Below are 27,250 nucleotides of genomic sequence, written 5' to 3'. Positions count from 1 at the left end.
CATGCCGTTTGCAAACTTTTTTTTCAGCGTGGAAAAATATCACGGGGAGCCAAGCGAACCACTCAGCCGTGCCCAATCAGCTTCAAACTGCCCTATCAACCGACCTGCATGATTCAACCGAACAAGCATCCAACCTGTATCAGAACCCTGCTGCAGGGATTTTTGCCTGCAGGCTCCCAGCCTTGGATGGCATCACAAACTCATGGATTAACGCATAATTTTTCAGCATTCTGAGTCATTTCTAGTAGAACAGCAACCATGTCTCCCCTTCCTTTGGGCTGGTTTCGCCTTGCAATGCTTTCCTCCCATCCATACCATAACCAGAGAGATATCAGAGCAGAATATGTCCTCACATCCTGTTTCTTGCAATCTAATTAAGATAGGCAATACCTCAAAGCTCAAGACGAAGCAAGTCTTCCATCCAAGATACAACCGCTGCAAATGGATTTTCCACATCTCCAACCACAGGCGTAGCAAACTCTATAAATCTCTCCATCCTCCCGCGGCTGTCAGTCGCAGATCTGTTTGTATAAAACGAGGCCGTGGTATTCTTCCTCATCACATCTTCCAAGAACCGCATTCCATGATCTACGATTCGGCTGAGAATATCACCATCGACATGCATAGACTCTGGTTTTAGCATAGCCGGGGCTAAATCCTCAATGACAATCCTGCGCCGTGTCCGATACGGACAAATGACCGCGTTGGCCAGGCAGATATTTTGGATAAACCGAAGAAGACGCCATTCGTGCTCCTTCAAAGTCGTGAATCTGTATATGGTGCCTCCAAGAGCTGTACCGTATATGGTTTCAGGCGATCCCGGCTCATATGGTCTATAGCTTGGGCCGAGTCGTATCAGAGAATAGGGGACGTGGGCGACGAAAAGCGGTTTTAGCAGCTTTTCATCCGGCACCAGTCCCAACTCGGAGAACCCGACTATCGATCCACCTCTGTTCGAGGTCAGAATAATTTTTGAATCGCTTTGCAGATTCACGTGGTCGAGGCCCTCTCTGTCGGCGCCATCCTGACCGTACAGCTCGAAATGTCCATCCACCAGCTTTAAAATGCAGACTGAGTGTCGCGCCGTCAAAACGTAAATATATGGCTCCTTGACAGTAATGGAAAGAGGAGTTGACTCCAATTTGTAAGTTCCAGATCTCCGCCATCTTTTAGTTGCAGGGTTGAGGGACTGGACCAAGATCCCATCGCCAACCCCAATTATCAAACTAGTTGACTCGTAAGAGGCTATTGCTCTGACGGGTTGGTCGTAATTCAGCATGTTTTTGATAATTGGAACAATGTGCCCCGGTTTCTGAGGATTGGTACGAGCAGAGATATATATTAGTCGCCCTGCATAGGTACTGCGCGGCTGTGAAGTTCCAACAACAATCATGTGGTAGGCATGTTCGCCACTTGAGAAATTCCAATCAAATAGAGCTGTGATTTTCTCTCCAGATGCTCCTGTAGGCATTTTAGCGTCCTTGGTGCCGTCGGGAGACTGGTTATTGTCATGATTCAGCTCCAAAAAAGACGGTTCAGGTGATTGGCTGTCCGGGTCAACGAAGCAGAGCCTTGGACGGCTATAGCACCTTGTATATTCACCATCCCTTTCATAACTGGTGGAGTTGTACGCGACGACTAGCCTCTGTAAGTATTTGGAATAAATTATCCGTCTAGGGCTGCCCGGAACATGGATCTCTCGAGGAATAGGTTTTGGCAGCTTCTCCAGAGTGCAGGCAAATAATTGATTCTCAGCGAAACATAGGAGTGATCCTCCAAGGCCTCCTGGGGGCGAATTAGGCTGTGGGTCGATGCAGCAAAACGCATCGATAGCACACTGTATGCGGGAGGGCTATTACAATGTAAGCCAGAACGAAGGTAGCTTATAGATGCTGGGAGAACTCACATTATTTTGATCTGTGATTAAAATCTTGTCTAATCTATGCTCCGTACAGTCATCATCCTCTTTGAATGACAACCGCCAAAGACCGTGTCCACAGGTTACAATCGCCATCGATCCGTCGGATTCATAGCCTCGAATTCGAACGAAGGTGTCTCCCAGTTTATATGGCGTTTTCTGGGTTGCCCCTATTCCGTATATTAGCACTGATGCTTCCTTTCAACTTAAGGATAGGGGCGAGATATCTCACCTGCGAATGCGTTATTTGAGTCTCGTTCTATATCAAATGGTACCAAAATACCACCTCGAAGACCACAGAATAAGGTGAACTTTGGAACCCCACGCTTGACTGTAGAAATCATCTGTAAATACTCACACACGGTCGAGTCTTGATCTCCCATGCCGAAGATCTTCTGCTCAGTAACAGGAACCAAGCCTTTTGCATAATCTATTTCGACGACTACGAGTCTGCCATCGCTGGTGCCAATAAAAAGGTAAAAGTGGGAGTTGATCTCCTCAATTAGCAAGCAAACAGGTTCGTAAGTTGTCACCAAAGGCTGGGCGAACATATTACACCGGAGGCCACTAGAATTGATTTCTGGAGTCCGCACAATGACTTGAAGGCCATCATCAGAACGGATTACCGTAGCAAGGAGAGATAGCCGGCCGTTAATAGTAGCCGCAATTATTCGGTTTGAAGGCTTTTCCATTTCTATGGAAACGCGGAGAGCCTCATCTTCCAATACCGTCAAATTGATGGACACATCTGTAACCTGAATAACCATTTGGTTGGCGGTCCTAGACGCTGCTAGTGTTGGGGAGCTGAGGTTCAAGCCCGAGCTTTCCTCATCCAATGCGTAGAGGTCTTCCGTCGCCTCAATAGGAATAGATATTAAGGACGATGACATTGGGTTTGATATTAAGCAAAACGTGCCTCCCGTAAACTCATTGGGTATCGCCCAAAGATCGATAATGATAGAGGAATCTTCCTGGTCAACCACCAATCCAATTCGCGCTTCCAGTCCATATCTTAATTCAGCGATGGCTCCCGGGCGACTGCCCGCGCCGGAACAGGTGAATATCCTATCGTAGGATGGCCCGGCCGTCCGAAATTCAGTCTGGGAAACGGGAGGATTGCGCTGCACCGGCCCCTTTACGATTATAGAATCCAAAGTCGGTGCCCAATTCGGGATGCGCTGTATGCACCTCAGTGGCTTTCTTGGCTCTGCGATAAACAAACCGCCGCTGCTCATGCTACCAGTTGCAACGAATAAATCTCCCGCCTCAAACCCGCCGTCCAAGATAGAAAATCCAGTGTCAAGATTACAATCAAGGACCCCGATGACCGAATTGCGCTTCACCGAGCCATCTTTTATTTCTAGGTATAGGATTTTTCCATCCTCCCGACAGAGATAAATGTCATCAAATTCTTTGTTGCGGACGCCATGTCTCATAGGCCGAGTCCATTGTGTCCAGATAAGGTCGCTCCACTCGAATATGGAGTCGTCGCTTGGGGGCAACGAATATCCTTTGGCAGGAATATTCTTTTCCACGACATCGGAAAAAATATGAACTTTGGTAGGAGTGACGAACAAAAAAGACGTAGACTGGATTAAGGGAACTAGAATCGGAGGAGCTCCCCACTCCACAGGTAGCCTTCTCAATCCCGTGATTCTGGGGGTTATAGAGTGCAAATTTTGTGTCGTGTTCCAGTAGTAGAGCATCAAATGGACTCCTGAATTCCGCGACACAAGTAGAAGCAGAATTGCTTTGTCGGGGTCGCTAGATTTGGGGTATAGAAATTCCATTTTTAGAATATCGCCGTCGGTGCGGAAAAAACGTTCCTGCATCGGTCTAGATTAGCTCTTGGGAAATTACGCCACTCCGGGATCCCAGGCTTGAAGAGCATTCATACTTCCTGAATTGGATTTACCGGCCCACACGCCATCTCGCGCTGCATTACTTGAGGGGCTTTAAGCGAGAATATGCCGAAAAACTTTTGCGCCGCCGAAACCGCCATTGCGCGGGACCTGTATGTTGTTAGGGATCTCGTTGCACAGAAGGGAAACCCGGAACTTGCTCACCGAGGATCGACTGTTATGTTCTTCCCATACTCTTCTAGGGAACTCACATCCGCTGGCAAAGGCCTTCGCGCATGCACAAATTCATGGCGCCCTTGGGATAACTCTTTTGCGTAAAGAAATATCATTTCCTTTGAGGCCAGAATCAGAACGAGAATCTGAGGAGCAAGATTCCCAACATCCAGCGGAGCACCGGGAGCAGCCGCGCTTCTTCCGACTCCAATTTCATCGCCCAATCCTACTTCAGGACGCGTGTTTATAACCGTTGCGCCAACGATCTTGGCATCAAAATCTGCTTTTGTCATAACTTCCTCCAAATGTCCACTTAGCACGAGTTCCTTGATCTGAATGAAATTGTCTCCCACAAAGACAACATCGTTTCTGTTTTGATGGCGGATACGAGCCGGTAATACCCACTGGATTGCTGGACCATGGACGAGTGTTCTCGAAAGGAAACCTGTAGCTGGCACCCTTGAAGTTCGATTTTCTCCAGGAATATTTATTTCACGGTTTCTGGCAAGTATTTCACCGATATCGACCCGTCTAGTGGCCCATTCGCCATTCACAAGGTAGGTTGTTTGGAGGGACATTGCGCGACACGCCAAAAAGGAAAAGGGTATCCTTTTTGTTTGAAGAGGGAAGCAAGAAAAGGAGAAAATAAGAAGCGCTGCCGTGTATCAAGCGTATCGGAATCCGTAATATTGCTGTTTATATTAAAAAAAAAAAAAAAAAAAAAAAAAAAAAAGGCGTGCTGAACAGAAACAAGCAAGGCTGGCTATGAGAACCCCTTAAGATGAGATGGCATAGAAATGGAATTTCATTGTAGAGGAAACAGTAAAGATGAGATTATAAACTGTTTATTAGAAGCCCAGGTAAAACAGCTCATCACCTGGCCCCGCAATGCAGGAAAATGGAGAGAATCGGAAAGCCAAACAAAGACTTTGGATTCATTAACAACAGCTCTCCAGTGGCGGGTCAAGGTAACAGCTTGATAACACAGATATCAGTACTACAATCAAGTTCCAAAAGATGGGATGAATAGGCGGATGGCACACTTGAACAAAGACCTACTCCCTGCACGTATACACATACCATGTTAAACTATGTATCCATAAGGCACGGCCATTCTTGCTCAGGATAAAGGCTCTCGCGGGCAGTTTTGTACTAGCAAAGGAAGATAATAATAGATCCCAAAACCCAAGGATGAACTGGAAATTCAGGCCGCCCCAAGTGTCACCTCAAATGCCCATCGCGCGCACGGAGTCGCCGACTGAGCAAGAAGCGGAAAAGCAAATGTGACCCGTCAAACGGGACGGCAGCGGGGTAACGAAAATACTTGATGACGATTCGAAATATCTGAATAGACTCGACAGGCCCCGCTGTGCCTCTGCCCTTAAAAGTGTGACTGCGTTTGGTATCTCCTCGTCCTCGGAGCAGGGAGCGAAAAGAATGATAGACACTGACTGGTACTTCGATGCAGCCTGTCCCGCCGCCCTGAGGCTAATGCGGATTACTAACTAGGGCGGTGGGCCGTGCACATCAATTTCGCGGCAAAAAATAAAATAAAAAAGACCCCTGAGCGAGCCAATCAGCGCTCTCTTTTGAAACAAAATTCCATGCCGTTTCTCGCATCCCGAGGCCCTCATTGGCGGAATATTTTCGCGGCCCAGAGTGGCCTGGACCCAGGCTGGTGACGGAGACGTCTGGCGGCAGCGCTACACTGACGACGAGACGAAGACACGGAACACGCCCAGAGCGTGCATGAATATCCATATCAGTAACTGCTCTGCAATTTTCATTCTTTCCGACTAGCATCCAGCATTTGTCGCCCTGACTGAGGAATCACTGATCTCAGAGCGCTCACTTCTTCAGACCGACAAGAATCCAATGTTCCGGGTTCACAGTCACAACCTTGGTCGTTTGTCTTTGCTCCTTACTATATAACTTCGACCGCCTGACAGCTCCCCTTCAACCTATTATACTAATTCAACATCGCTAGGGTATAATTTAACCCATGCTTTGCTTTGTACGGAGCTGATCTCTCCGGGTGGAACAACCGGTCTATGTCCTAATCACTGCTCTCATGGCAGTCGTGCTCAATGAAAAGGAGCCAGTCGAAGGCCACTCTGATGGATCAATGGTAGATTCTCGCGAGAATGGAAGGGCATCTGTATCCGATTCCCATCAGGCTAAAAGGAAAGATATTCTTCGAGGATGTGAAGAGAGGGACGTGGAGTCATTGATAGCCCTTGCAACTTCACAAGGTGGTTTACTGCATGATGACCTTCGCAAACTTGCTTGTATGAATAATTCACTCCTTGTAACCCTTGTTGATCGGGACTTACTGATGTTTGCTAGGGCCCATTTTGCTTGGATATGATTACGACTCACATACTGCGCCCCCAGCGGTGGATGGGCTCCCTAAGCACCGTGACGAAGATCAAGTTAAACTGGATGTTAACCGGGCCTTTGTGCACTATCCTAACTGTGAGCTGGCTGATTTGACTCTTATTAAAAAAAACCTGAAGCATGCTAATATATTGCTATCCAGGCCAAACGGATAAACAGCTAGAAACCAAGAAGGACGAGCTATTTAACCTAATCATATCCGTCCTTAAAAGGAACCCCATGTTGTGCTATTTTCAAGGATACCACGATATTGCACAAGTTTTGCTCCTGGTCCTAGGCCCAAAGGACTCACTCCCCGCAATTGAGCGAGTCTCACTCTTCCGCATAAGAGATTACATGCTCCCCTCGCTGTCCCCGGCTGTTAAGCACCTTCAACTGCTCCCTGCTTTGCTGCATGGTGCAGATATAGAACTGTATCGGCACGTGTCCGGCACCCAGCCATTCTTTGCCCTCGCTGCGACGCTTACGCTCTATGCGCACGATATCCAAGAGTATAGCGACATAGCAAGACTATTTGATTTTATATTATCCCACGAGCCAGTGGTCTCGATCTATCTCTTTGGATCCATTATCCTCTCCAGACGAAAAGAACTTCTTGAGATACCCGTTGATGAACCGGAGATGATGCATTTTACTCTTTCAAAACTACCCCAGCCGCTCGACTTGGAGATGCTGATATCCAACGCCCTGGAACTATACGCCAAACACCCCCCTGAGTCGCTTCCTTTCCGCGCTTGGCGAAAGATTTCACCAAACAGCGTTCTGAAAACGTCTCGAGACCTTGCGTTGCGGGCTACCCCGACAGAAGCAAGAGACCTATTCGAAAAACAAACCCGCGACCTTCAGCGAGAGGAGAGACGACAAAAGGCCTTAATTTTCCTACGAAGCAACTCACGACTCTTCGGCTCAATTGGACTAGCGATATTCGTTGGCGTTTTCTCGTACTGGGTTGCGAAAAACAACTACGATATTTCGGCGGTATGGCGACTCTGCACTAGCAGGCTACGCACCACGATATGGTGAAAAGCATAGATGTTTCCATCGACGATGATGACTTGGATGGTTATCCCATTTGTAAAAAAGAAACGCGCAATAAACTCATACAATCTAGGACTATTGTTAATTAGAAGAGCCATAACCAAGATGTTCTCGAGCGATGAGGCAGCTTGTCAGCCAAGGCATTTAAAAAAAATAAAAAAAAAAAATAAAAAATAAAAAAAAAAAAAGAAAGAAAAAGGAATGGCAATCTGGTTTAGATAGCTCATTGTTTAGTGGGTACAATCAGCATGACCCTTACCAGATAATGCTAAATGGGGGGGAGCGGCAACAACGGTGCACAGATTTTACCGGGGAGACTGGAAGGCTAGTGTCCTTCGTTCACACCCTCTGATTGTTAAACCTATCGCTACTGCGCTGTATGTAGAATCCAGGGCACTGGACGTTTGCGCGAAAGATTTGCCCTGATTTATTACACTAAGTAGTATATCTCAGCATAGACAGAAAGAAAGACCCAGCTAGACAAAGAGAGATTTTAGACCTCATTTATACAAAAGGCCATCAACCATCTCCCCAATCGCCAAACTACTTGTCAACCCGGGGCTCTCGATCCCAAGCAGGTTGATAAACCCGGGAAAGCCTTCTTCCTCTTGAATTATGAAATCCTGGAATCCCTTTCCCTTGGACACCGAGGCCAGATTGGATAGTTTGGGTCGAATCCCACAATAATCCACACCTATATCCTCAACTTTGATACCGAGCAAAAACTCCTGGATTTCCGGAATAGCATCTCGTAGTCGTGCCGGACTGGGTTTGAGGTCATTTTGATCATTCACCCATTCCACATCAGGCCCGAATCGTACACGCCCGGCCATGTCCAGTGTTAAATGTGTTCCCAACCCCCCAAGTCCAGGTTTCGGTGCCGGGTATAAGAGAATGTCTGGTCTAGGCGTGGATGCCGAGTAGGAGAAGTAAGTTCCTTTGGCGAAATAAGCCTTTCGGTGCCTTTCCTTCGGGAGTATCATATTATTTATCCTGCATGCCTCAAGCCCTGCACAGTTGATCACTGTTTCTGTCGTGATTGAGCCTTCTTGTTCGCCATCTGCAGACGTCGTATATATCCTATAACCACTTTCCCCTCCATCTAGCGGCTGGATATTCCGAACTGTAGTCTGGAGCACGCAGTCACCGCCCCGGTCCTCAAAATCACCGTGTAAAAATGTCATCAGGGCATGGCTATCCACTATGCCAGTCGTTGGGGATTCCACTATTCCTGCGCGTGCTCGCACATCGGGTTCTCTCCTTCTCGCTTCCTCACGGCCAACGAAGCGCGTAGGTACGCCTATGTGCTGTGCGTGGGAATGCAGTTTGAGGCATTCAGCCCATTGCTGGTCGTCCTGGGCGAGGATCCATTTCCCGGTGCGGCGGTGGGGAATGTTGTGTCTTTTGCACAGGGAGTAGAGGAGCTCTTTGCCTTTAATGCAAAGCGTTGTCTTCAGGGTATCCGTGCCATAGTAGAGACCGGCGTGAATGACCTTGAGAGTTGTGAAAGCAGAAGTGCCTGTCAGTTTCGCTTCTTCTTTGGTTTGGTTAGGGTACCCTGTAGTTGGTCTCCGCGCGGGTGAGCGCCAGGTGGTGCAGGGAGAAACGGCGTGAATTCAGGATTATTGATGGAAAGAAAAACGAGATAACACACCTCTGAATTCCGACTGCTTGTCTCCGTGCCCACCGCGCTATGTCTTTCGAGTAGAAGAGTGGAAGCGCCTTCTCTACCAGCCAGCTGCCGAGCTATAGCGAGGCCAACCACTCCTGCGCCAATCACCTAGGCCATGCTTAGACGCGTCCTACGATCAATCATCCAGAAAGAGAGGCGTTTGGAAGACCACTTACGACATGCGTAAACTCGGCGCTCACATGTCTGGACGTCGAGAATTGCCTCCCGAACCTGGGTAGCGTGTTTGAAAGCGTTGCGACCGCTTTGGATCGCATGAGAGATAGATGTTGCTGATTGAATCAACAGCAAGTGGCGGCTATTTCAATGCAATGGCGCATTATAATTCCTTAGAACCCAAAGCTGGCCTTTTAATCAGTCCAGTCGGTATGTCATGTCCACCGAAATCATTGTATCTTGATGTTACAGCTCGGCAATCGGCGGTTTGAACGACGCCGAGTGTTATCCCGATTCGCAAATCCCTCCACAAGTGGAGGCTGACCAGGAGGAGATATTTAACTATTTCACACCCAGACAGGGCTGTCAACTACTACGGAGTACTCCGTACATAAATATATATGTACGGGAAGACCTCGATCGCTCCTGTTCTAGATTAGTGCCTAGCCCCCGCCCCGCCACTTTATGCCATTTTCACTTCCTCGCTCATACATATTTACCTGTCCTTCACCTTGCTTTACCCTTCCTCATAATAAGTAAACATCTACAGGTGTTTATGAATCAGCAGTCCTTTTAGCAGCATGTGGAGAAACACTATGCTGATCTGTAGGATCAGGAGCTAAACGGCGCACGGCTAAACCGTAACTGCAGACCAAGAAGGTTGGATCAGAATCCCAAACATGAGAGAAGGATTACACCTCTTTCTTCTGGAACAATCATTTGAGGAGGCGCTTATCTGGTAAAGTATAGGATCATTAGTAAAGCTAGGCACCTTCTTATATGATATAGAGATTATAGCTGTGTCCTATCCACACATATGATCAAATTTTATCCACTCAGTTAGAGACAAAATATTCTTTCAACTTAATAATCTTAGGAGCTCTTTGCATCCTTGCTTGCTTCTCCTGCTTGTTGTTTTGCCTTATCTTCTTTTTCTTTCCTTTCCGCCACCTCCTTTCTTCTCCTCCTCTCTGCTCTATCCTTTTGTATGACCTGACCAGAACTGGAAAGCTATTGAATGGTTGTTTGGTCTTTCAGAGCTGCGGTAATGCGCTTAGTATCTTCGTTCATGGTTGCAAAGATTGTTTTGAGAATAGGGCCAAGAGAACTATATCAATAAGCATTGGAATAAACAGTGTTAGGCCGGAGAGAAAGCAACAAACTGTCAGGGCCTCAGCAATTCACACCAAAGATGCTGAGTCTTATTCAGGCTCGGTGGTCGAAGTGAAGCACTGGTTTGAAGTCAGGTGCTAGTATCACAATGATCACAAAGGGATAAGAATGCCAAATCAATTGTTCGATGCAAAGATCAGGCTGTCCGCAAGAACTGATGGTCTCAGGTGCAAGCCGGCAACTATTAATAATAACCAGGAAAGCAGGGAAGTTATGCTCCAGCCTTTTTGCGGACAAGGCGGGCATCAATATTGGATGCATTTGATTTGTTTGGATATTTAGGGATGTGACTTTCCAATGCACACACACTTGGAACATGCACATATCCCCGGCATCTTGGGAGTGGTCAAGTCCAATGCCACCCATCGTCCTCTCCAGTGACAAGGAGTTTCTGTTTTCTTTTTTCTTTTCTTTTCCTTTTTTTTTTTTTTAAGTTAGTATATCATTCTTTTCCTTTCCTTTGAACAATTCTCTCATATGAGTGTTTTCCCAAAAGAGTAGATGCTTGAAAGATCTACAGGAATAGAATAGTTTCAGAGAACCGGTGCCGGCTCTGTGGGTGAGCACCAAAATTGCCCAGTATGCAGAGATGCTTGCCAAGGCCCATAATTTAAAATTGAAGGGGCCGCTCCGTACTGATCACATGATCATGATCAATGGGCATCAGTTGGTCAAGAGAATCTCCGACATGGATGCATTTGTTTTAGCAATCCCGTTTTGGTTGTGAACCGAAATCACATCAAGACAAACAATGCCAGCTTCTCTTCCGCTTCTTAATGGAAGTATCACACTATCTGCCGCCCTGCACAAAGATGATGATTATCTTCTCCTCCTCTCGTACCCAAAGAAACGGCTAGACTTCTATCTCTATCTCTATCAGCGACGCAGCACCATTAAAGCGATTGTAGCGCATCACTTAGGTCTTCCTGAAGATGACTGCAAAGTTGGAGAAGTCGAAGAGTGGATCCACGGCAGTTTTAATCTCTGCGTCCCCATCTACATTAATGATTCAATCAAGTTTTGTGTTAGACGGGTGATCATCCGATTTCCCTTGCCATATAAGTTGGAAGAGACCCAATATCCAGGGAACACGGAAGAAAAACTTCGTTGTGAGGTTGCTACCTATATTTGGATCCGAAATAACTGTCCTGCTATTCCCATTCCCAAGCTTTTTGGATATGCATTTTCTGAGGGTCAAAGTGTATGTGAATAGCTAATAATATCTCATCTATTTGGTCTCATCTGACACATTTGTACAGTTCATGGCCCTGGAACATGCATCTCTTTTGGCACGACTTCAATGGTATTTTCGAAAGGCAACATGTTGGGTGCCGGGATCTTTGTCTCCATCTCCCTATGTCACTTGCAAAACTGGCAACCTCCTGACGACTGGGTATATGATTGTTGAGTATGTGGACGAGGGTGACATGCTATCCAAGTCTTGGGAGGCACATCGATCCGACCCATACCGGCGAACCAACCTATTTCGAGACTTATCTCGAATTATACTCTTGCTTTCACGGATTCCTCTTCCTCACATTGCTTCTTTGACAATTGATGATGATGGGGTGCTAAGCCTTACGAATCGCCCCTTGAGCGTTGTACTCCAGAAATTGGAGAATGAGTGCATTCCTACCGGTATCGCGAGGAATCTCACATACAATGCCACAGATGCATACTATCTAGATCTTCTAGCATGCCATGATAATGTTATCCGATACAAAGAGAATGCGATCCATGACAAAGATGATGGCGAGGCACAGTTGTCAGCACTCACAATGATGAAGGCTTTACTTCCACATTTTGCGGACCGCAATTTTCGCTCTGGTCCATTTATTCTCACCCTTACTGATCTCCATCAAAGTAACATATTTGTTGACAAGGACTGGAACATCACAAAATTGATTGATCTTGAGTGGGCATGCTCTCTACCCATTGAGATGTTGCATCCTCCTCACTGGTTAACTAGCCAGTGCATTGATACCCTGCAAGATGAGCGGCTTGATGAATACATCAATGTGCATAAGGAATTTATGAGTGTCTTCGAATCTGAAGAAAGAGCTCTTGTCCAAGGAAATACTCCAATCACACATACTATGTGGAAAGGTTGGAAAATTGGCAACTTCTGGTACTTTTCCGCATTGAACTGGCCGAAAGGACTGTGCAATCTTTTCTTTGAACAAATTCAGCCGATGTTTGCCCGATGCAGTGACAAAGCCTGTACTGACTTTGAAGAGGTTGTTACATCCTACTGGGCTGCCGATGCCGCTAAGCTGATAGATTCGAAACTCAAGGAGAAGGAATCATATGGTGAGAAGCTACGTGAGCTTTTTACAAACTCTAGAGAATCAAGTGCTTCCGGTTTGGGAAGTGAAAAAGCGGGGACAACTGATACAGCCACTGCGGCAGATCCCGGGGACGGGCCTATAGACGAGATGAAAATAGATTCTCATGCGATATCTGGCCCGGCCCAAGAATGATCAGCGAGGTGCGACTTATCCCCGAAACGGAACTGGCTTGGGAGCACCTCTTTAGGTATTTTATCAGTATTTTTTTCTTGGCTGCAGAGCCTACGGTAGCATCTTTGCGATAAACAGATTGTGGGACATCGCTGGTGTCGATATCTTTTAGATCCCAATTTGGAAGACAGATTTGAGAGTGACGACGTGGAAGGAGGTGATTTGAAGGTACTGAGTAAAGCAGAGGCTGACGGCGTGCACGGAGAAGCAGCTCTAGGTTCCACGTCTGCTAATGTGTTCGCTTTCAGCCTCGATCACGACAGATTTATATAGAATCGGGACGGCGAGCTTGTAGAAGAGCCTGGAGACTTTGCATAGGTTTCAAGTCATTTCTTTGTAACCTGCCCTTGTTAATCGTCTATCCATACCTCCTGCGGGAGAGCTGGGGATTATCCTGGAGATCTTGATAAGGGAGTTGGAGAGGTAATAAAATCAATGGCATGTTCTTTTTCCCTTTGTCTAAAGGTATGAAGGCCTGTCAGTTCTCAGCGAAAACAATGGGGAACGGATGCGGGATGCATGAATTATTGACTTCATGCCACATTGGTAAATTCTACAACATTTAGATCTGGTCATCAATTACTAGCTACATCATATCTGTCTAGAAGAATTTCCGCTTCGCGGCTCGCTGAATCCCCTTTAACAATAAAGGTCAAACGCCAATTGCAACTCTGTAGGCGCCAATACGAGCCGGCATCCTCCGCAGAAGGCGTTTATGAACCGCAGAAAGTCCATTCAACAACATTTGAAGTTGACGGATTGCTTAAAATGGTCTAGCAAGGGTTCACTAAACCGGCCCAGGAATTGCAATCTGCTTCTCCAACTTGGGACCAAGCACGGCCGTCATCACTTCCCACCAAGGTCCTTAATCATCGACTCAAAGTGCTAAAAGCGTTTAGTATTTAATCGTCAACATAATGCAATGGCTGTCACTTACTTCCTGCTGCTCTCGGGCAAGCTTTCCTCGGGTATCCTGATAGCACGAGTTAGCAGTGAGCAAGACAGCACGCGTGTTAAGATGAGCATACGCCAATGATGGTAAGGATTAGGGAACAATTGTTAAATAAGAAGCGCTCCCTTCGTTTGGCATCGCCACTAGCTTTGCTAAGCCTAGCCAACAGTGTGTCAAACTCATTGGTCAACCGTCTCAGACTGTTTGAAATCGGTTCGTTATCCTCGGCTTCACTGCTCATTTGCAGTATACTGTGGAGGAATTGCCCGAATCTTTGGGTTAGAAAGTGCGGTGCCAGAGACTGCTTGTCTCCTCCGGTGAGTGACAGAGCCGAGACGTTCGCTCGACTAGACGATGAGGACGCCTTTTTTAGTGATTCATGATGCATATCCATGATCATCTGGAACCGCGGCCATAGGAGCATATTTATGCCATTTATATATGAATCCGCAACGGGGACCTTGCGGCGTTGCAGTTCAAAAGCAAATTGTTGATTTAGCCGAACGCAAAGAAGTATCCCGAGACAATCGGTTGTGTGCTCTATTAGCTGTTTTGTTAGGTTATGACCGAGAGCGAAGACCGGCTCAAATATTGCCACTACCTTCCGCGAGGCTTGCTGGATGGATTTAGCCGCAAATGTTTCAGCCATGAAGGAAAATTCGGCGGATATATTATCGATTAATGCGAGGTTGAAATTCCTAAAAGGAACCTCGATACCATGATAGGACTTATCCTCTTCCGCGAGGTATGAGCTTAATGCTGTTGGGTTGTTTGATTTGAGTACCTCTAGTCGTCGCCCCACGGCAAACGGATCATGAGCCGCATGCGGATTGCGTCCGGCAGGAAAAGGAGTTGCTACCCTATATTAGCAACGTTCGTAAGACTTGATGGCGGTTAACGTACAGCCTTTTTGAGAAACTGGTTCACCACCGAGAAGGTGGTCCACAGAATGGGTTTTGAGTTTGTCCAGTGCCTGATTATATCGGGTGAAATTCGACAGATAATACCATCTCATCGTGTTCATGTAGGCCTGTGTGATCTCCTCTGCCAGGCTTGGTTGGTGACAAGTCAAGAAGCCATAAAGCTCCTTGTATCTTGCAAGGGAATGTTGCTGAAGTATCTGCGCATTTATATATGGAGACCGTAGAGCTCTGATCTGAGACACTAGATAATCACGAATTCTTTCCACGGCCTTCAGATAGAATCAGCGAGCCAAACTCTAGATACGATTAGATAAGCCCTTACTCTGTCTTTCAGGTTAGATAATAACGGCTTTACATCCTCGACCGCCTTGACATCAGTGAGCGAACTGGAACTAATACTCGCAGACCGGCTTTCGAGCTCTTTCAGGGCCCGAATCCACTCATGATTTATGGGGCCTTCGGATATGACGCGGACCGTACGCGGCGAGATGACAATTCCGTCCAAAGCCGGCCCAAGAAGCTGTTCCACGTTCTTGCGGTTTTCCAGTTGAGAACTTAATTGAGACGAACGTGACTGCAGCGTTTCGATCTCAGCAGACACGGCCCCAAGCTCGGTCTGGAACTTTAAGAGATATGTCTCAACAGATTTCAGGACGTCTTCGCATCCCTACATAAGACTGATGAGAAAATAGCTTTAGAGGAATGCAGCGGGGTTTTCACGTACTGCGATTGAGCTATGGAGATCTTGAAACCGCTCTCGTTCTTTCTCATCTAGATATGCATTAATCACCCCTCTTACATAAGTTGTAGCGCCCCCTCAGCCTCGGCGACTTACGCTCTTCAGAAGATTTGCATGCCTGATAGCTGCCTGGCAGTCTTGCCTGCTCGTCCTTCTGGTTCGCGTAGTCTTCAAGACTCAATTCTCCGAAATCGATATCTTCGATAAGATTCTCCGGTTTCCCCAACACATCCGGAGCCAACTGAGAGTTCTCGGACTCGTGTAGGATCCTTTGCTTTCCAATTATACCTTGCAAAACTGCCAGGGGGTCGCTGACGTTTGCATCTTTCGTCGCACCCGTTCTCAGAGCCGATCCGTTTGTCTGGCGCAGGGCACCTGGCAGGGAGCTTGTCGATGCGTTGACAACGGAAGAGAGGGATAGAGAAGAAGATCGTGCATTGAACGGTGGGCGCGAAGGCTGACTGCTTGCATTAAGCGATGACCGCGGGACGGGGGAAGCCTGCCGATAAAATGGTGACGGAGCACCAGGGGAACTTGAGTGGCCCGAAAAGCGATCGAGCCACATGATCAGCAACCACTCAGCTTAGAATTAGAGCTCCCATCAAGAAGCATTATCGAGCAAAAGCAGTCAGCATATCATGAAAGAGCGAAGTGGAGGGGATCTCCAGAGAAAGCGAGTATACATTGTACCTGTACAAGTCCACGGAGCTCGAACGTCCAGGAACTTACAGCTTCCAGCCAACGTCAGCGGTAAGTTATCAGTGTCGGTGCGAACGAGGTGCTTCGACGATGACGGTAATTTACAGGCACGTGATGTCACTGATGTGCAACAGTTACGGCTGGCCGCAGCGACCAGACAAGCAGACCCTGGACGGGATGCAAACAAGGCAAACAGGACACTAACGCTGAAAGGGGCCAAGCGTCGGTTAGTGAGTTACCCCTCCAAAGTCTGTTGTCGAAGGCCACAGCGAAGGAAATCTCTCCACTCATTTTTATTTTAAATCCAGTCCCTCATCGGAATTACATCTTCCTCCATTCATCCCTCAACCTCCCGGTGTCTTCCTCTTCTCTGCGTCCTTCGGTCGGCCTTCTTTTTGATCTCAACTCCGCACTATCTAAACTGCTCACTCTTGAAAACCTATCACCATGGCCGACGATGCGCAGGTAAGCCCACCCTCTGTTCCTTCATGCGGTTTTGGAGTGGGCATGCGACTCCCCGCACTTGCAAAACACACCCTTCGTTATTTTCAGTCTCTGTATTTTTGAGATTTTTTTTTTTTTTGTTCCCCTGCCCTTCTCCCCTCAACACAAGTCAATGGACATTTCATTCACTGATTTTCTTCCTCTCGGCAGCATGAGCACACCTTTGAGAGCGCCGATGCCGGTGCCTCTGCCACCTATCCCATGCAGTGTTCTGCCTTGAGAAAGAACGGCTTCGTTGTCATCAAGAACCGTCCTTGCAAGATCGTCGAAATGTCCACCTCCAAGACCGGCAAGCACGGCCACGCCAAGGTCCACCTTGTCGCCATCGACATCTTCACCGGCAAGAAGCTCGAAGATCTCTCCCCATCCACCCACAACATGGAGGTGCCCCATGTCTCTCGCAAGGAATATCAGCTTGTAAGGCCCGCACTCCTCCCCTGCGCCCCCCTAACAAATAAATGTTCGCTAACGCCCATCTCCAGATTGATATCTCTGAGGATGGTTTCCTTTCCCTTATGGCCGATGATGGCTCCACTAAAGATGATGTCAAACTTCCTGACGGTGAAGTCGGTGACAAGATCAACAAACTTTTCCGCGTTGAGGACAAGGACATCAGTACGTCCATGCCCTGTACAATTCTAAGTCTTGCTCTTGGTTTACTAATTTTCTCTCTCTAGACGTTGTTGTCTTGACCGCCATGGGCGAGGAAGTCGCCATGGATGCCAAGGAAGCCCCTAAATAAATGCCTTCGTATTGGATTTTCCCTCCCCCCTTGTTAGAATCTGCGTGTTCACGTCCCCGAACTCATTGTTTGGACGTGGGATCTTATTGGGAAAAAGATGGGTTTTTCTCGCTCTTACCCAGCTGGAATGCAGTGCTAGAATTTATCTTTCCAACGCTGTTCACCGGCAGTGATGATTGTTTCATGGGACTTGAGCGGACATTTTTGATGCCAGCTCTCGCATGACAAATTAATGATGAAATATAAAAAAGACTTGTGTAAATCTATCGCTGAGCTTATTCTATGTATCTTTGTTGACGTAAATTTGGGCGCAAAATATCATCAGATTGAGTACGGAGTACTTCGTAGAGTTACACTTTTCGTGACAGGCAAAACTTGTGTGGTGGCAACAAAACTATGTGCCGCCACAATTTCCCTTGTGGGAACCAGAAACTAGGAATACATGACTTAACTACCGACCCGAAGCTGGCTACGGAGCACCGTACATATCTTGTTTTTTTGTTTTTTTTTTCCCTTTCACAGTTCCTCCGCCAATGATCGTCTAGATGGAAGAGACGAAGCGCGGCGTCTGCGGCCAGGATGGTTGTCGGGAAAAGAGCTACTACTTGGAAAACGGTCTATGGTTCTGCAGACAGGGGCATCAGCAGGAGGTATTGCACAACTCCTCCCCCTAGAAAGAATCCAGGTTGCTGGATTTGACATGATCTTGCCGCAGTCGGCGTCCGCTAATTTTAAATAGGGCCGGCAAGTAATTGCGGATGATGACGATTTTGGCACTCAGGGGCGGACTATTCGCCAGAAAAAGGTCACCGCAGAACGTCTATCAAAGAGTTAGTTTGTCTGCCCAGAGGCATTGATGACGGGAAGACCTGACCTGAATTGCGCTACAGAATATTCCGGGAGTCAAGCCTATCAGCTTTTTTTGGAAGCGTATCAGCTTCTCCTTTGGAAGCAATGCCATGCTCTTATTAATCAAAGGGGGTTGCCTGGGGAGCTTGAAGTAAGTAAGCTCTTTTACCTTGCCAGGCCGGCACATCGATCACAGAATTGCTGATTACCTGGCAGCTCATTGTGAAAGATTTATGGGCGCTGCGGCTCCAGAAGCTTTACGAAAGAGAGGATGACAATTATCGGTCTGACGATAATATTTCGCAGCTCTTTAGCTCGCAGACTGAATGGACCGAACTTGATGACGAGGAGTACAGATACCACCGGCGAAAGCTGAGCGATTCACCCAAGGTGATCGATGCTGTAGCACTGTGCTATCTGGGTACTCTATTGCTTAGAATTCCGGTTAGTATCGGATATATGCAAAGGTATCCCCCAAAAGACCGACACAGAAGCATTCAAATTAGGGCTAATCCTTCTACCTCTACGAAGGTGGATTGTTAGGGATGATATTCCATTCCTTAGGCTGAGCCGCTTTGTGCCGCAGGACATGAAAGAAAGGCTCCCTGCAGTATATCATAATGTGCTTGACCCTCGGGTATATTCACTGCTTCATCAGACAAAACTTAGACTATGAAATGCTAATCACGGCTATAGAATGTTCCCACTGGGGACCAGCTCCATCGAGCGGTTGCTGATCTAGCTGACTTGTATTCCCGGGACTTTGGAGTTACATTTCCTCGCATAAATTTGCCTTTGCTGCTATTCTCATATATTAAGCAGCTCGCATTACCTTGTACGGCTTATCTACCTGGAAAATCTCTCGTTTGATTTTGAAATTGATATTAACGGCTGTTTAGTGGAGATATATCCAGCAGTGAGCCGTCTGAAGGAGCTTTCAGGCTTCGAATTCTGCTTCTCCAGACAACCCGGACGATTTAATCGGGTCTCTCTGCCCGAGGTTCAGCTGATGAGCCTTGTCATTATTGCCGCGAAGCTGCTTTATCCACTTGATGACATAAAAAGATACCCAGATTCTTTGCAGGATCCAGCTGCCCAGATCATAGACTGGGAAGCATGGGTGGAAACTCAGAAAGAGTTTGATCTCAGGGGCAAGAACACTGAAAGGCTTACACGGGGGTGTGAAATAAAGGTTGACGAGAGTGATGTCCTTCAGATGACACCTGCACAGCTGGATGATTATATGGACTGGTACAGCAAGATGTGGATTGATACGAAGAAAGGTTAATCTCGAATGTACTTGATATTTTCGAATTTCCCTGCTAATTATCGATGCACAGGAACCAATCCGTTTGCAGATATGTTCCAGACCGACCGAGTGGACACCGATGAAGTGAACCCGATGCCACCGCCGGATGACGATGATGATGGTCCGGAGATCTCCAAAAAGCTGCACAAGATGCTATCGAGAATGAAAATGAGAAGAGTAGTTGCGGATGCCGATGTTATGGCGCTGGCTGAACCAGTCGCCCGACCAGGGAGCTCGTATAAACGCTATCGAAACGAGAGCCAGCTTTCAGAGTATGCTAAAGCATTTTATCAGGCAGCCGCGCAGGTCATAGGCGCGTCTTTAGAGACTATGGTATATACTGTATATCGGACAGAGCATAGGATCCAGAATCCGGATGGGACCAGAAGTAGCAGCAGGAGCAAAAGCAGATCTAGGTCGAAGAAACCGAATGAGGAGATGGCTGACTGTGACATAAAAAGTGGATATGACCCAGCTAACTATGATACAACGGTGAGCATAATGACACAATAAGTCACTTAGATAGTGTCTACAAAGTTCATGAATGCATAGTTTTCGAATCATTCTACGGAGTGGTCCGGACTGCATGGAAACAGCCAGGAGACGGCGGTTCCAGGCTCCCTTGGCCCAATGCGGAAATTAGGGTTTAGGGCTTATTACATCCGTCATGCCCACCCGCTAAGCGAAACACCCTTCAAATCTTGGACCTTCTCGACGACGAAGCAGAGGACTGCGAGACAACAGCAGGTAAATCCGCAACCAGTAAGTCAAATCATCCTCGAAATCGAGTCTTTGCGTTTCGCAACATGTTTACTGACATTTTTGTACCCTTTTTACAGTGCAGATGTAGGTCAACCTCCAAATCAACCCTCGCCACCCCATCTCGAATGTCCGAACGTCGGAACGTCGACGTCGACGTGATGCTTCTGTTCAACGCACCCTCAATACTGACACTTCTTTTTTCCTGCGATTAGCTTCGTCAAGACCCTCACCGGCAAGACTATCACCCTTGAGGTGGAGTCGAGCGATACGATCGACAATGTCAAGAGCAAGATCCAGGACAAGGAGGGCATTCCTCCAGACCAGCAGCGATTGATTTTCGCCGGAAAGCAGCTAGAGGACGGCCGTACCCTCAGCGACTATAACATCCAGAAGGTACATAACATCCGCAAAGTTTGGCAGTTTGATTTTTTTTTTTTTTTTTTTTTTTTTTGATGTTTTGATATGAGAGCACGGGAAGGGAAAGCATGAGGAAGCAAGATTCAGGCAGTTGGGATTGGGGGATTGAAGAAACCGTTTTTCTTTTGAACAGAAGTATCTGACTGGGTGTTTCGATCATCTAGGAATCCACCCTTCACCTCGTCCTCCGTCTCCGTGGCGGTATCATCGAGCCTTCCCTCAAGGCTTTGGCCAGCAAGTACAACTGCGAGAAGATGATCTGCCGAAAGTGCTATGTATGTTTTTGAAAACCCGAAACCTCCTCATTGATCCCGAAGCACGAAGTCTTGCTAAACTATGGAACAACTACAAAGGCCCGTCTTCCCCCGCGTGCCACCAACTGCAGAAAGAAGAAGTGCGGACACACCAACCAACTCCGACCAAAGAAGAAGTTGAAGTAAACGCATTGTTTCGGCTGTTTCTTGGTGTCCTTGTTGTGGAAACGCAGCACATGGGCTTGTTGGGATGATGATGCAGGGCGTTTAAAGGGGGACTTTGATGATCCATGTTTTTATAATGTCTTTTACGTCCCTTGTAGCCTCGGAAATCAACAAGTTCAATTTCTTCTTTCATCTCGCGACTACCGTGTGCTTAGAAGTTACAGAGTCAGCTTAGATGCCGACATTTACGGGACATAAACGGGTCTAAAATACAATGGAACAGAGTTGCGGAAGACCAAAAAAGCAAGCGGAATCATGTCATAATCAGAAGAGCATGCGTGCCATTTTATCCTTATCGTCATTATCCTTGCCCTTGTCCTTGTGCTTCTTTGCCGGACTTCCGTGACTATCATCAGATTTATTAGCAAACGAGGGTTCCTGATTCGGAAAAAATAGTACTCACGCGAAAAAGAGGACTTTGATCGCAATGGCCAGTCCAGCATGTAACACAATGACCAGGATTAACAAGATCTTGCTTGCTCTTGTGTCCGCCGTGCTAAGAACGGGATACAAATTCCGTAGCAAGAAAAAGACCGTCCATCCGAACCCAACGCCCACAAGCACCCAGTTGAGGGCCGTAAGCGGACTCCAGCTCACCAAAGCAACGGCAATCCAAATAAGATTGGCATAGCCATAGAGAGCCCAGCACTCAATTAAGTCTGCACTGGTACTCCCGAACCAGCGCAATGCTCCCCACAGAGCGATGGGAATGACACCCGTGTATCCGTACACAAGCCCTGCAGCACCAGATAGGAGGCGGAAATCATACTCAAAGTGACCTTTTTTCTCACGGGCGAGATATTGGGAAATAGTTCCGGTAAGGAAAAGTATCACGACGACGGTGGTGGCGATCCAAAAGGGCCCGTAGAGATCCGCATTGCCGTCTAAAACATCAAGGAAATTAGAGCGCGGATATAACGTTGCCGTGCAACGCCGGAAGACTTCGCTGGTGTCCACGTCGAAATACTGTGCGTAGTATGATAGAGTCCAAAAGCGATGCTTGGAAGGGGTGCCGCCGGGAGATGTGTCTCGTCGGGAGGAGCTGCCTCCTAGGAATGGGGTCGAATCGGGACGGGACTTGTTGGCATTGCGGGAACTCTCCTCAAAGTCTGTTCTTGTTAGTATGATATAGCACTGGACTATTGGCAATGATATTGCTGCCTACTTGAGGTGTGGAATTCCAGGTCCTCTTGGAGGTCGGTGTGCCCAAGGTCGCCCTACAGCAGCTATCTGTCAATTGTTTTCTTTGGATTTTCAGCCTTGCCGCAAAGCAGGACGTTACTATACCTCAGCGTCTATATCGACGACAACGTCGTAGCCGCGGTTGGCCATGATGAGCAGCTAGGATCGAGAGCTGGAAGGCTGCTGGGAAGTCCAGAGAGCGTCAAAACACACGATTGATTACGTGGTGGGAGCTGGGAGTTGAATCATTTATCGCCACGCACCAGCCGTGCCTCCTAGGCTCAAGCCACCCCTTGTGGCGTAGACCAGCCCCTTGGGTGCCGCGACGCCACAGAAGGTGCCTTATGTATTTTAGTAGATGTCCAGAACGGCGTTCTTTACGACTAGCAACTACGGAAGATGCTGCTGTGTATTTGAAGGATGGTACAAGCTTCTCGCGTAGATCCATCGAACAGCGTTGTCCTGCCATGCTTACGGTACTTCGAATGGCAGTATGAATGCTGATTTAGCAAAATCAACCAGCTGACGATCGTGTTCTGATTCTGGGTGATAGTATAAGACGTAGTCTGCTCGCGGGTAATCACTACTGCTCACGATACCGAAGATATTAGACTAGCAACCGGCGTACCGTCTTGTTCCGGGCACTTGGCGACCCTAGATGTTTATCTTGTCATCTCCGTGCATTAGCGCTACTCCGCAGAGCGCAGAAGTCCCCAAAAGCATCGTGGTGCAAAATGAACATTTGCCAGATGGGATTCTTAGAGTATATTCCACGAGTTCTCAGAATGGAACAGGCTGACCAAAACTTCTTCTAATTCATGCTATTTGTCCTTCATAAACTCATCACCTCAGCTTCATCTCTGAGTATTCCCCCACAAGGACCCAAGTTCCTCAACCAATGCTCTCACCGGTGAAAGGCATCGGCAACGACAAGTCGAGCAAATGAAAAAGCTCTAACATCACGGATAATGTACACAGTCTCATGGACCAATTCTCAATCAAAGAAGTCCAAGTAGAGCTTAAGAAAGTTGAAATATCAATCTGTTAATTCCTCTCAACACTGACATGTATCAAGCAAAAAAGTAGACAGACTGACAAAAAAATAAAGGGGGAAAGAACAAAAAGAAAAAGGATAAAAAAACCATCCAGGCCAAAGAACTTTTGCCCTCCCTTCCGTCCTAAAGTGGAAAAGTAGAAATTATGCCTTTCGAATCCTGATGTTGCAAGGCAGCGCACGAGGAACAGAAAAGTGACGCGCGCAGGCTGAGAGAAAGGGATGCGGAGAAGAAGCGAGGAGAAGAAAAGGTGCGGATGGTATCTCTGCATCAAGAGACGGAAGACCTCATGGATATCCATTAAGAACGCCGTCCTTAACATGAAGCTCCGAAGCAGCAGAACATCAGAGCAAGACATTAACATAAGAGCATACGAGGCTGGAAAAAAAAGGAAGGAAGGATGAATCACACATGCGAAGTAATCATAAAGAACATCATATCAAAGAAAAAGCCCCGAGTAAGACAAGTCATTCATTCCGTACAAAGGGTTCTCATCTAAGACTTCGTTTCCTCCGCGGTCTCTTGGCTAGCATCCTTCGATTTGTTTGCGTCAGCCGCAGGTTCTCCGCTATCGCCACCTTTGTTCTTCACGTATTCGTCATAAACTGTAAGAGCCTCATCGACCTTGGCTTTGAGGGCAGCATCATCGTCGACCCTAGTTGAAATTGTAAGCTATGCCGTCAAAAAGACAGACCGGAGCGCAGATGAAACTTACAAAGCAAGTAGTTCAGCGTTATCCATCTCTAGAAGCATACCCGTAATCTTACCCGCGAGCTCAGGCTGCTGGGCTTGGATCTTTGGGTAGATTGCCTCACCAAGCATCTGCTTCTGCTGGGCGGGTGGTGCGGCATTCAATACTTGAAGAGTGAGACCATTTGGGCTGGCGTTTTCATCACGTTGGCCCACGGCCTGGGCTGGGGCCCCTTGTCCACGACCGGCTTGTCCTGGGCGTCCCATACCTTGTTGCACTGGCATTCCGCGTCCATACTGACCACCTGGACCCATTCCTTGGACATTTGGTGGCATACCTTGGCCGCTAGGGGCTTGACCACGTCCTCTACCGAATGGAGCTTGTACTTGGCCCATCTGAGGATAGTTAAGACCGTTTGGAATTCCAGCACCCTGCATACCCATGGGTAGGCCCTGGGCACCAATTCCATAGGCGTTGGGTGGGATTTGCTGATTAGGGTTCATACCGCGGCCACCTTGTTGTCCAGGGAAGCCACCGAACTGACCATGTCGACCACCTGGCATTCCTGGAATCACCATACCAGGCTGCTGGAATGGCATACCGCCGCGCTGATTCGGAATGAAATTCTGCTGGCCGGGGCCATAAAACACTGCAGGCTGCATGAACTAACATGGAGTTAGCGCTACTTTAACTTGGGAAAACAGATATATTGTTGAACTCACTGGCTGTGGCATTCCGGCGGCCGCGGCTGCTTGCTGCTGTCTAATTGTGTTACGGGCTTGGATACTTGCCTCGAGCTGTGCAAAGAAGTCAGTAAGAGGGCCTGGTTGGATAACTAGATCGACACGGAAATAAAACTAACCTGGCTCCTTCGAACATCCTTGCGTTGAGCCAATGCAACATACAAAGGTTTTCCGTGCACCATACGCTGATTCATCTCCGTGACAGCCTTTGAAGCCTCATCGGGACTGCTAAAGCACACGAATCCAAAGCCCTTGCTCTTTCCAAGAGGCTTCTTCTCGGATTTTTTGGACTCGGCCTTGTTTTCCTTGTTGTCCTTGTTTTCGGCATTGTCGCCAGCCTCGTCCTTCGGCTCCTCCTCCTTGGTCTCGGGTTCCTTGGAGTCTTTCTTTGCCTCCTTTTCTGAATCAGATGTTGATTCTGGGGCGAAATCCCGCATGACTTTGGCGGAGGTAATAGTACCATAGCTGCTGAAAAGCTCTCGTAGTTTCTCGTCGTCAATATCATCACTAAGGTTCTTGATGTAGAGGTTGACTCCCTGGTATTTCGAGGCCTTCTCAATGCGGGCAGCCTCATACTGCTTGCGAAGCTCCTCCTCACGTTCATGTTTCTTTTGAGCACGTCCAACATAGAGTTTCTGGCCCTTAAAGTCTTTGTCGTTTAAGGCTTCGACGGCAGCAGCAGCATTATCATGACTAGTGAAGTTGACGAATCCGAAACCACGGCTCTTACCGGACTCCGCATCGCGAGCGAGAGTAGCGGAGGTGATTTCTCCAAATTTCTCGAAAAGATCACGGAACTCCTCCTCTGTGGTATCTTGGTCGATGTTCTTCACGTAGACGTTTGTGAAGTTTGCCTTCATTTCCTCGAATTTGCTCTGACGGTCCTTCTTGGCAATGTGGTGACCAACAAACACTTTCTTATCGTTCAGTAACATGCCATTGACATGTTTGATGGCGTTCTGGGCAGCCTCAGCAGTCTCATAATGAACGAAGCCATAACCCTTGGAGTTGCCGAACTCATCCTGCGCGACCTTGCAGCTAAGGATGTTACCGAAAGCGGCGAATGTGTCGTGAAGGGCCTTGTTGTCGATAGCAGTATCCAAGTTCTTGATAAAGACATTGCCCTGACCAGTCTTGCGGAGAGCTGGGTCACGCTGAGACCACATAATACGGCAGGGGCGGCCCTTGATCAAGGTATAGTTGAGATCTTCCAAAGCACGCTCGCCGTCGGCGGTGTTGTTGTAGTTGACGTAGGCATAACCCAAAGATCTTCTGGTAACAGCATCACGGCAGACACGGATGGACGCAACTTGGCCAATAGAGGAGAAGAGTTCGAAAAGCATGGCCTCGGTGACGGAAGGATCTAGCTCGCCGACATAGAGGGAGGCAGAGTGGGGTTGAGCGGTCGGGGTGGTAGAGGAGGTAGTCTGGCTAGCTTCGCCAGCGGTGGTATCGGCGGCGACGTTGGCATTGCTGCCATTCGTGGCAGACTCAGGTGCAGCACCTGGAGTTGTGTCAACTGGAGGGTTGGTGGCGGTCTCTGCAGACATTTTGGCCTTTTTTTTTATTTTAGTTTTTTTAAAGTCTGGGAGAAGAGGAGAGTTAGCAGACTTCGGTTACTTCATGGAGGGGAAGAAGAAGAAGAAGAAGAAGAAAGCGGTTTTTTTAAGGTAGCTTGGTGTGTTTTGTGCGCTTCCAGTTTGTCATGTGAGACGGCCGTGGACAAACGAGGCTCGCAAAGAAACAAAACAGACCTCAGCAAGTCGATGGCGGGTGTGAAGATGCCACAGAGCCGAATACGATTGCTTTGCTAAAAGGTGCGCGGGGGAGAAAGGTTATGTCAATTGCGGGTGGACAACGGAAAGACGCGAGGTTGAAGTGAGATTTGATATGCCACAACGAAGCACTAAAAAAACGACTTACCACGAAAACCTCGAAGAGAGGCAATTCTTTTTTTGAGAAGTTACGAGTAATTTTCAGGAAGGGGAAGGGGGCAGGAAACAACAATCGAGAAGAACAATTTTTTTTCAACGTGGCCTGAACAGCTCCTGGGTCTGTTTAAGCGAGGAGAAAAAAGGAAGAAGACTTTTCGACGGGAGATGGATGGTTGTGAGAGAGAGCGAGGAGAGGGAGAGAAAGAGAGCGAGCGAGCTGCAACTTTTTTTGCCAAAAACCGAAATGGAAAATCTGTGATAATGCGCTAAACCCAATCGGGCAGCCATGGCCTGGTGCTGAAAT

General features: G+C 47.6%; 10 protein-coding genes across 11 annotated transcripts; 5 read left to right on the top strand and 5 right to left on the bottom strand.

Moving 5' to 3' along the window:
* Nucleotides 1–66: 66 nt before the first annotated feature.
* On the bottom strand, nt 67–4,968 carry CIMG_05001 (uncharacterized protein). The gene is made up of 5 exons (XM_001245559.2): nt 3,985–4,968; nt 3,816–3,930; nt 2,151–3,744; nt 1,907–2,088; nt 67–1,852 (listed from the first exon to the last, which is right to left on the bottom strand). Exons 1-5 carry the CDS (start codon nt 4,569–4,571, stop codon nt 392–394), a joined length of 3,939 nt encoding a protein of 1,312 aa, XP_001245560.2. The 5' UTR covers nt 4,572–4,968; the 3' UTR covers nt 67–391.
* A 771-nt stretch (nt 4,969–5,739) lies between these two features.
* CIMG_05000 (TBC domain-containing protein) lies at nt 5,740–7,603 on the top strand. Its single transcript, XM_001245558.2, has 3 exons — nt 5,740–6,281; nt 6,340–6,468; nt 6,533–7,603. Exons 1-3 carry the CDS (start codon nt 6,065–6,067, stop codon nt 7,411–7,413), a joined length of 1,227 nt encoding a protein of 408 aa, XP_001245559.2. The 5' UTR covers nt 5,740–6,064; the 3' UTR covers nt 7,414–7,603.
* Nucleotides 7,604–7,724: 121 nt separating this feature from the next.
* Nucleotides 7,725–9,615, bottom strand: CIMG_04999 (NAD dehydrogenase). Its single transcript, XM_001245557.2, has 3 exons — nt 9,277–9,615; nt 9,083–9,208; nt 7,725–8,921 (listed from the first exon to the last, which is right to left on the bottom strand). The coding sequence occupies exons 1-3, from the start codon at nt 9,373–9,375 to the stop codon at nt 7,929–7,931; spliced, it is 1,218 nt and encodes a 405-aa protein (XP_001245558.2). The 5' UTR covers nt 9,376–9,615; the 3' UTR covers nt 7,725–7,928.
* Nucleotides 9,616–11,198: 1,583 nt separating this feature from the next.
* On the top strand, nt 11,199–13,559 carry CIMG_04998 (uncharacterized protein; the record flags this gene model as incomplete). Its single annotated transcript, XM_001245556.2, has 2 exons — nt 11,199–11,648; nt 11,707–13,559. 2 exons carry the CDS (start codon nt 11,199–11,201, stop codon nt 12,925–12,927), a joined length of 1,671 nt encoding a protein of 556 aa, XP_001245557.1. The 3' UTR covers nt 12,928–13,559.
* Nucleotides 13,476–16,279, bottom strand: CIMG_04997 (Vps52/Sac2 family protein). The gene is made up of 7 exons (XM_001245555.2): nt 15,677–16,279; nt 15,566–15,612; nt 15,164–15,508; nt 14,822–15,110; nt 13,995–14,773; nt 13,904–13,939; nt 13,476–13,851 (listed from the first exon to the last, which is right to left on the bottom strand). Exons 1-7 carry the CDS (start codon nt 16,143–16,145, stop codon nt 13,813–13,815), a joined length of 2,004 nt encoding a protein of 667 aa, XP_001245556.1. The 5' UTR covers nt 16,146–16,279; the 3' UTR covers nt 13,476–13,812.
* Nucleotides 16,280–16,574: 295 nt separating this feature from the next.
* CIMG_04996 (eukaryotic translation initiation factor 5A) lies at nt 16,575–17,825 on the top strand. Its single transcript, XM_001245554.2, has 4 exons — nt 16,575–16,744; nt 16,934–17,200; nt 17,266–17,398; nt 17,461–17,825. The coding sequence occupies exons 1-4, from the start codon at nt 16,727–16,729 to the stop codon at nt 17,523–17,525; spliced, it is 483 nt and encodes a 160-aa protein (XP_001245555.1). The 5' UTR covers nt 16,575–16,726; the 3' UTR covers nt 17,526–17,825.
* Nucleotides 17,826–18,070: 245 nt separating this feature from the next.
* Nucleotides 18,071–20,205, top strand: CIMG_11456 (RNA polymerase I-specific transcription initiation factor RRN7; the record flags this gene model as incomplete). The annotated part of the gene is made up of 8 exons (XM_012358461.1): nt 18,071–18,175; nt 18,265–18,355; nt 18,416–18,525; nt 18,591–18,841; nt 18,906–19,011; nt 19,071–19,209; nt 19,274–19,657; nt 19,715–20,205. The coding sequence occupies 8 exons, from the start codon at nt 18,071–18,073 to the stop codon at nt 20,194–20,196; spliced, it is 1,668 nt and encodes a 555-aa protein (XP_012213884.1). The 3' UTR covers nt 20,197–20,205.
* Nucleotides 20,206–20,406: 201 nt separating this feature from the next.
* CIMG_11455 lies at nt 20,407–21,707 on the top strand. Of its 2 annotated transcripts, XM_004446081.1 has the most exons (5): nt 20,407–20,445; nt 20,523–20,529; nt 20,658–20,838; nt 21,027–21,137; nt 21,216–21,707. In XM_004446081.1, coding segments are annotated over exons 1-5 (387 nt in total). In that variant the 5' UTR covers nt 20,407–20,444; the 3' UTR covers nt 21,303–21,707. The 2 variants fall into 2 exon arrangements, with proteins under 2 accessions (XP_004446138.1, XP_004446139.1); XM_004446082.1 differs by having other exon boundaries at nt 20,417–20,445; nt 21,027–21,639.
* Nucleotides 21,441–22,751, bottom strand: CIMG_04994 (Yip1 domain family protein). The gene is made up of 4 exons (XM_001245552.2): nt 22,629–22,751; nt 22,507–22,558; nt 21,745–22,450; nt 21,441–21,687 (listed from the first exon to the last, which is right to left on the bottom strand). Exons 1-4 carry the CDS (start codon nt 22,671–22,673, stop codon nt 21,606–21,608), a joined length of 885 nt encoding a protein of 294 aa, XP_001245553.1. The 5' UTR covers nt 22,674–22,751; the 3' UTR covers nt 21,441–21,605.
* Nucleotides 22,752–23,331: 580 nt separating this feature from the next.
* CIMG_04993 (polyadenylate-binding protein, cytoplasmic and nuclear) lies at nt 23,332–27,082 on the bottom strand. Its single transcript, XM_001245551.2, has 6 exons — nt 26,936–27,082; nt 26,767–26,822; nt 25,132–26,597; nt 24,992–25,066; nt 24,294–24,934; nt 23,332–24,233 (listed from the first exon to the last, which is right to left on the bottom strand). Exons 3-6 carry the CDS (start codon nt 26,560–26,562, stop codon nt 24,074–24,076), a joined length of 2,307 nt encoding a protein of 768 aa, XP_001245552.1. The 5' UTR covers nt 26,563–26,597; nt 26,767–26,822; nt 26,936–27,082; the 3' UTR covers nt 23,332–24,073.
* Between the last annotated feature and the right edge of the window lie 168 nt (nt 27,083–27,250).

The sequence above is a fragment of the Coccidioides immitis genome, assembly GCF_000149335.2.
Source record: "Coccidioides immitis RS genomic scaffold supercont3.4, whole genome shotgun sequence".
NCBI classification, from domain to species: domain Eukaryota; kingdom Fungi; phylum Ascomycota; class Eurotiomycetes; order Onygenales; family Onygenaceae; genus Coccidioides; species Coccidioides immitis.
The sequence above is the reverse complement of the archived record's forward strand: the minus strand, read 5'-3'. Positions and strand labels throughout refer to the sequence as shown.

Bases quoted from the DNA above. Each gene is read 5' to 3' on its own strand.
- CIMG_05001 (XM_001245559.2), bottom strand. From the start codon at position 4,571: ATGTCCCTCCAAACAACCTACCTTGTGAATGGCGAATGGGCCACTAGA. The intron at 3,745-3,815 runs GTATGAATGCTC...AGACCGATGCAG, and splicing joins CGGTAAATCCAATTCAGGAA to GAACGTTTTTTCCGCACCGA. The intron at 2,089-2,150 runs GTGAGATATCTC...TATACGGAATAG, and splicing joins CTCAAATAACGCATTCGCAG to GGGCAACCCAGAAAACGCCA.
- CIMG_05000 (XM_001245558.2), top strand. From the start codon at position 6,065: ATGGCAGTCGTGCTCAATGAAAAGGAGCCAGTCGAAGGCCACTCTGAT. The intron at 6,282-6,339 runs GTATGAATAATT...GATGTTTGCTAG, and splicing joins TGACCTTCGCAAACTTGCTT to GGCCCATTTTGCTTGGATAT. The intron at 6,469-6,532 runs GTGAGCTGGCTG...ATTGCTATCCAG, and splicing joins CTTTGTGCACTATCCTAACT to GCCAAACGGATAAACAGCTA.
- CIMG_04999 (XM_001245557.2), bottom strand. From the start codon at position 9,375: ATGCGATCCAAAGCGGTCGCAACGCTTTCAAACACGCTACCCAGGTTC. The intron at 9,209-9,276 runs GTAAGTGGTCTT...AGCATGGCCTAG, and splicing joins GCGCCGAGTTTACGCATGTC to GTGATTGGCGCAGGAGTGGT. The intron at 8,922-9,082 runs GTGTGTTATCTC...ACAACTCTCAAG, and splicing joins CAAGCAGTCGGAATTCAGAG to GTCATTCACGCCGGTCTCTA.
- CIMG_04997 (XM_001245555.2), bottom strand. From the start codon at position 16,145: ATGTGGCTCGATCGCTTTTCGGGCCACTCAAGTTCCCCTGGTGCTCCG. The intron at 14,774-14,821 runs GTACGTTAACCG...AATATAGGGTAG, and splicing joins ACCAGTTTCTCAAAAAGGCT to CAACTCCTTTTCCTGCCGGA. The intron at 13,852-13,903 runs GTAAGTGACAGC...AAACGCTTTTAG, and splicing joins TTGCCCGAGAGCAGCAGGAA to CACTTTGAGTCGATGATTAA.
- CIMG_04996 (XM_001245554.2), top strand. The intron at 17,201-17,265 runs GTAAGGCCCGCA...GCCCATCTCCAG, and splicing joins CTCGCAAGGAATATCAGCTT to ATTGATATCTCTGAGGATGG. The intron at 17,399-17,460 runs GTACGTCCATGC...TTCTCTCTCTAG, and splicing joins CGTTGAGGACAAGGACATCA to ACGTTGTTGTCTTGACCGCC.
- CIMG_11455 (XM_004446081.1), top strand. The intron at 20,839-21,026 runs GTACATAACATC...TCGATCATCTAG, and splicing joins GCGACTATAACATCCAGAAG to GAATCCACCCTTCACCTCGT. The intron at 21,138-21,215 runs GTATGTTTTTGA...ACAACTACAAAG, and splicing joins TGATCTGCCGAAAGTGCTAT to GCCCGTCTTCCCCCGCGTGC.
- CIMG_04994 (XM_001245552.2), bottom strand. From the start codon at position 22,673: ATGGCCAACCGCGGCTACGACGTTGTCGTCGATATAGACGCTGAG. The intron at 22,451-22,506 runs GTAGGCAGCAAT...TAACAAGAACAG, and splicing joins CCTGGAATTCCACACCTCAA to ACTTTGAGGAGAGTTCCCGC. The intron at 21,688-21,744 runs GTGAGTACTATT...ATCTGATGATAG, and splicing joins ATCAAAGTCCTCTTTTTCGC to TCACGGAAGTCCGGCAAAGA.
- CIMG_04993 (XM_001245551.2), bottom strand. From the start codon at position 26,562: ATGTCTGCAGAGACCGCCACCAACCCTCCAGTTGACACAACTCCAGGT. The intron at 25,067-25,131 runs GTTAGTTTTATT...TTCTTTGCACAG, and splicing joins AGGATGTTCGAAGGAGCCAG to CTCGAGGCAAGTATCCAAGC. The intron at 24,234-24,293 runs GTAAGTTTCATC...AATTTCAACTAG, and splicing joins AACGCTGAACTACTTGCTTT to GGTCGACGATGATGCTGCCC.